Here is a 5,415-nt window from a genome sequence, read left to right as displayed (position 1 = left end):
TGCAATCCTCGATGTCTTAACCATTCTCTTGTTGTTGGAACGGAAATTAAACTATCTATACTTAGTAGTCCCCCCCAAGAGTCCTCCTAGAAAAGACAAGAGGAACCATCTCGGACATCCTAAGAAACATAATCTGCTATTAGATGTCTGCAATTGAAGGTAAAATTCCAGGTCCGCGACCCTTTTGGATGACAAGATGCTCTCAGAAAATTGATGGGATCACCTGGAAATATGTATTTGGTGAGCATCATTCTTACCCATCTCACAGTTGGATCTATAAGCATCTTTCAGACTAATTTGGCGCCCAAGGCCTTATTCTGAAACTGAAGGTTATGTACTCCCAAATCCCCTGAAGATTTGGGAGTACAAATTTTATCCCAAGCAATGAGAGCAATTTTATGCCTTTCATCTAAATTTTGCCAAAAAAAGTTTCTCATCTTTTGAATGATGAAGGAAATCAAACCCGCAGAGAGGGCTAGTAGGGACAAAAGGTAGATGGGGAGGGCAGAAATAACTGCTTGGAGCATAATCAATCTACCCGTCCAGGAAAGCCACTTCCCTTTCCATGAATTAACTTTCATATCTAGTTTTAGCTTAATGGGATCCCACAGTTTGGAACACCTCAACCCCTATCTATTGGGATCCCCAAATAAGTGCAAGGGAGAGTTCCCTTTTTGCAGTTGAAAATTTTTAAGATCCTATTTTCCACAGATGCTGGGGTTGAAAAGAAATATATTTCTGATTTTTCCCTGTTAATAACTTGACATGATGCCTTGCCATAAGACACCAAAAGTTCCTAAAACTGGGCTGCTTCCTTAGATCTTTCTGTGCCAAGTAGAAGGTTGTTATCAGCGAATTGCTGGTACGTGGCAACAAAGTTGGTAGTTATCTTGATTCCTTCCAAAAACTTGCTGGCATGCCTTGACTTTATAGCTCTTCCCAATGCTTCTGCCATAATAATAAAGAGGAAAGGGGAAATTGGATCTCCTTGACGAATGCCCTTTGAGGATGAGAAAAAACCTTCCGGTTTACCATTGACAAGAATAGCAAATCTTGGTGTTGATAAGCATTCATAAATCCAATTAATCCATTGTCTACTGAATCCAAATGCCTGCATAACTTTACACAAAAAACACCAGTCCACATTATCATAAGCTTTGGAGATGTCCAATTTCACTATCATACCTGGTCTTTTCGTGTTTTGAAGAGTGTGAATTGCCTCCTGAGCCACAATAACCCTGGAATGTCCCCTACTAGGTTTAGACCTATTTTAACCATAATTACTCCATCTCAACATACTTATGACTTAAACAACATTGATTAGGAGACAAAAACCATCTTAACCTGAATTCAATCAGTGTTAACATAATCTTCTTCTTGATATTGAATTGATAATTCAATCAGATTTATAATCTCACATCTTCTTGTTCATTTAAATTACTATATATATATATTCCCAGATAGTATTACACTGTTTTTACGGCAAAGTAGTTCTTTATAAAATATTATTTAACTGATCAACCCTTGTGTATATATATATAAATCAAATTATATTCCATCATTACCATTTACTAAAAGACTAATTATTATTCTACCTAGTAGCTGTAGTGGCAGACAGGTCTGACCTGCGTCAGATCTGGTCTGCCACTGTATGTGGAGTTAAGTCTGAGTGCCTTACGAAATATAGACTGTATTAGTATTATCCTTAAATATTACTATTAAATCCTCCATAACAAATATTATATATTAAGCACATCCCACGCATACCACCAAGAACAAAGATGCTACTGCCTGTAAGTTAATAATAGTTCTGATCTGATCCAATCCCAAGTCTTTTTATATCTCTGTATATCCCCCCTCCGTAAATAGAATTGATCTACTATATATATATCCTTTAATTGAAAGGTTACACCCATTGGAGTGAGGAGTTGTCTCCCCTCATTTGTCGCCACTCTTCACGGCTCTTGCAGTGTTTAATCACTTCTTCTTATCACTAATCACACCCATATAATTGTGATCTAGTGAGTATAATTCGCACCCCTTTTTGTGGATGACTAATCGGTGATTAGACATCAGCATTGACAAATCACACCTTTCCTAATCACTTATACCTTAATTGCAATCAAATATAAATATGATTAGTAATAGCGATCTTGCTACTTTAATCGTGTCTCTATGAATTATACAGATTGGTCCATTATGCATACCGCTCATACAAAGGTATCGTCTGCCTTAATCACCGTTCATTGAGTAACTAATTACTGACCACTAGTTCGTTAAGCGATACTAATTATCCATCATACATGGTGGTGGCATTTGCCGATGCTAATTATCTTTCATACATGGTGGTGGCATTTGCTGATCGTGACTTCATGATATCATTACCCCTTATTGCAAGCAATCTGTCCTATGCTAATAATAATGGAGGGTGATCATAATCGGATTAATAGAATGAAGGCAGGAATGACTCAGAATGTCTATGATTCCAATTTTAGCGTACTTATCAAGCGTATTTGCCACAGACCTGTAACTACTTATTTTTGGCTTGGATTGGCACTGATGCAAAGCCTGTTCCAGCACCCTTTAATGTAGCGATGATTTCTATTCCAACTGTAGCTGAGAGGTAAGAGATCGTGAAAATATTTCTCACGTTGCATTATGAGTAATGAGCGCTTCATCTTCCAATTACACTAATCGTGTCACTTGTATTCTTGTCTTAATCACAGCACCGTATATTTTGCATTCGTAATCAAATAGTTTTTCATTTATTTATTTTGTATATGAAATCGCTGCATCTATTATGTAACTCACTGCTCTTCTTACGATGTCTGAAGCTGGCTACAATACTAATCACCGCACCTTATGTCTTATGTAGTTGCTCTAACCACTTCATGTTCATCATTTAATATTCTTCATCATTCTTATCAAGCTATTTGATTTTGGTTGCATCAATTTATTATAAAGATAATACAAGCAGCTTTCTTAATATTAACAGTATTTTATGAGGTTCAATTTGGGGACATCACAAACCCCATCCAGAATTGAACAGCCAGGGACAAAGCCCGTCCTCTGCTCCTCTGAGATGATGGAATTCATAAGAGGTTTCAACCTATTCGTCATCACCTTAGAAAGGATTTTGTAAATGGAATTGCAAAGGGAGATTGGCCTGAAGTCCATCTGGAAGCTTTTTCTTTCTTTGGAATAAGAACTATAAAGGTATTGTTAATCTCCTTTAAGAGGTTACCCGATTTCCTTGCATATTCTAAGGCCTCCACTAAGTCCGGTCCAAGGATCTCCCAGCATTTCTTGAAAAAACCTGTTGGAAAGCCATCCGGTCGTGAAGCTTTGTCGGGGGGGGGAGTTGATTTAGAGCTATAGTCACTTCTTCCAAGGAAAATCTTTGATTGAGTTTTCTATTATGATCCTCGGAGATCACATTAGGGATGAACTATAACATCTTCCTTTGTTCTAAAAGGTGTGAGCCTTCTTCATTATCAAGCAGGTTGAAATAAAAACTGACAATCTCATTTCTTATACCTACAGCATCATCAATGGAACCTTTACCCTGAATATCCAGCCTTGAAATTCTGTTTATGCCTCTTCGGATTCGAGTGACATTGTGAAATTTTGTTGTATTCCTATCACCTACCTGAAGCCAATTTTCTCTGGATTTTTGCTTCCAAAAAATTTCCTCTTTAGATAAAATGTCCTCATAATCTACCAACAATTGCTTTTCTTCTAGAAAAAGGTCCTAAGACATACCCTCCTTAATGACTTTGTCATTCAAAACCTCCAATTGATCTTCAAGATTCTTTTTAACAACAAAGATATTCTTAAAATGCAATGTATTCCATTCTAGCAATTGTCTTTTGACATATTTTAACTTGGACACAAAAGCAAAAAGCTTGGAACCTTCAAAACTTACTTCTTTCCACCATTTGCTGATGAGAGATAGGAAACCAGCATCCTTCATCCACATATTTTCAAATCTGAAAGGCGGTTTAGAGAGACTTGGGGCACCTTGTAGAGAAAGAAGTGGAAAATGATCCGAACCTGAGCAAGGAAGGAGAGAGCAGTCAAGGGTAAAGGGGAAGGAGGAAAGATCCCCCAACCAAAAAAATCTATCAATTTTATCTGCTATATTACTGAAGCCACTTCTTCTATTGTTCCAAGTGAAGACATTATCACCAGATTCTATCTCAAAGAGACCATTTCTATCAATCCAATTATTAAAGTCATGTTGAGAACTACCAAGTCTAGTGATGCCACCCCTTTTATCCTTAGAGCACCTGATAGCATTAAAGTCCCCTCCGATGATAAGGGAATGATCTTGAATAAGGGATAGCACTCAATCCAGGTCTGACCAAAGAGCATGTCTGAGAGTAGGAGATGCTGGCCCATAAACATTAAGCAACAGGAAAGAAACATTAGAGTGCAGATGGAGGACTCTCACCAACAACCAATTTCTATTAGAGGCAACTCCCTCAATGTGAACATTTGACTGTTTCCAAATAATCAAAAAACCCCCCTGATGCGCCTTCTGCAGAAACTGCCACGTGCTGACTAGCCGTGAAATGGTGTCCAACCTCTGCCCCCAAGGATTCTGCTTGGAGACAATCGAATTTTGTTTCCTGTAACATTAAGATTTCAGCATTGATTAAAAGGGCTCTTCTTTTGACCAAAAGGCTCTTGTTAGGGGCGTTTAGACCCCTAACATTCCACACCATTATTTTCATTGCTGCTCAAGAAGGGGGGATCCCTTCCCTACTTTCCATAAATCAGTAATTTTTGCTTGACCCATTGAATCACCTTCCTTGAGAAGGTTCTCTGTGAAGGACGTCCTGCCTCTTTTAGGAGAGAGAAAACCATACTCGGGCATTGTTTTGCCATCAATCAATTGTTTGATACCTAGTTTTCTCGTTTCTTTAATTTTTGAGTACAAGGCTGCGAGAGGGGTCTCCATCACTTGATCTGGGACTTCATCTTCATTCAAATAATCTTCAAGAAGATTTTGAGTATTTGATTCTAGATTTGCATTGAGGCAGAAAGCGTGCATATGAGGAGAATCCAATAGGGGAATTGGAGATTCTGAAGAGAGGTTAATGGCATTTCTCTTCAGAGGGGAAACACACAAGGAGGATACGCTCAGAGCATTGTGCGACTTATTTGGTTTTGAAATAGGCATTTCCTTTGAAGCCACCAGACCATAAGTAGAAGGATCATTAACTGCCTCCATCTCTTGAATGATATCTACCTTTAGAGCCTCTGCTTTTGAAAGGAGATTTGATAAAGCTACATCCTTATCCTTGGAAGAAATTGTCAGGGAAGAATTCTCCCCCACCTGCAACCTTCTAACTCAGTTCCTTTTTTTAGAGGCTTTCTTGGGTCTAGAAATAAAGACATTGAATGCTCCCC

General features: G+C 38.2%; 1 protein-coding gene across 1 annotated transcript; it reads right to left on the bottom strand.

Annotated features, from left to right (window-relative positions):
* Positions 1-796: 796 nt before the first annotated feature.
* LOC131061033 (uncharacterized) lies at positions 797-3,120 on the bottom strand. Its single transcript, XM_057994540.1, has 3 exons — positions 3,031-3,120; positions 1,626-1,688; positions 797-1,111 (listed from the first exon to the last, which is right to left on the bottom strand). The coding sequence occupies exons 1-3, from the start codon at positions 3,118-3,120 to the stop codon at positions 797-799; spliced, it is 468 nt and encodes a 155-aa protein (XP_057850523.1).
* Positions 3,121-5,415: the final 2,295 nt, after the last annotated feature.

Source organism: Cryptomeria japonica, chromosome 9 (assembly GCF_030272615.1).
Source record: "Cryptomeria japonica chromosome 9, Sugi_1.0, whole genome shotgun sequence".
Lineage (NCBI taxonomy): Eukaryota > Viridiplantae > Streptophyta > Pinopsida > Cupressales > Cupressaceae > Cryptomeria > Cryptomeria japonica.
Note: the sequence above shows the minus strand (reverse complement) of the source record. Positions and strands in the feature narration are given on the sequence as shown.

Coding starts and splice junctions, on each gene's coding strand:
- LOC131061033 (XM_057994540.1), bottom strand. CDS start 3,120: ATGACGAATAGGTTGAAACCTCTTATGAATTCCATCATCTCAGAGGAG. Junction 1,689..3,030: donor GCTGTTCAATTCTGGATGGG/GTTTGTGATGTC, acceptor ATACTAATACAG/TCTATATTTCGTAAGGCACT. Junction 1,112..1,625: donor GCAGACCAGATCTGACGCAG/GTCAGACCTGTC, acceptor AAAGTTATGCAG/GCATTTGGATTCAGTAGACA.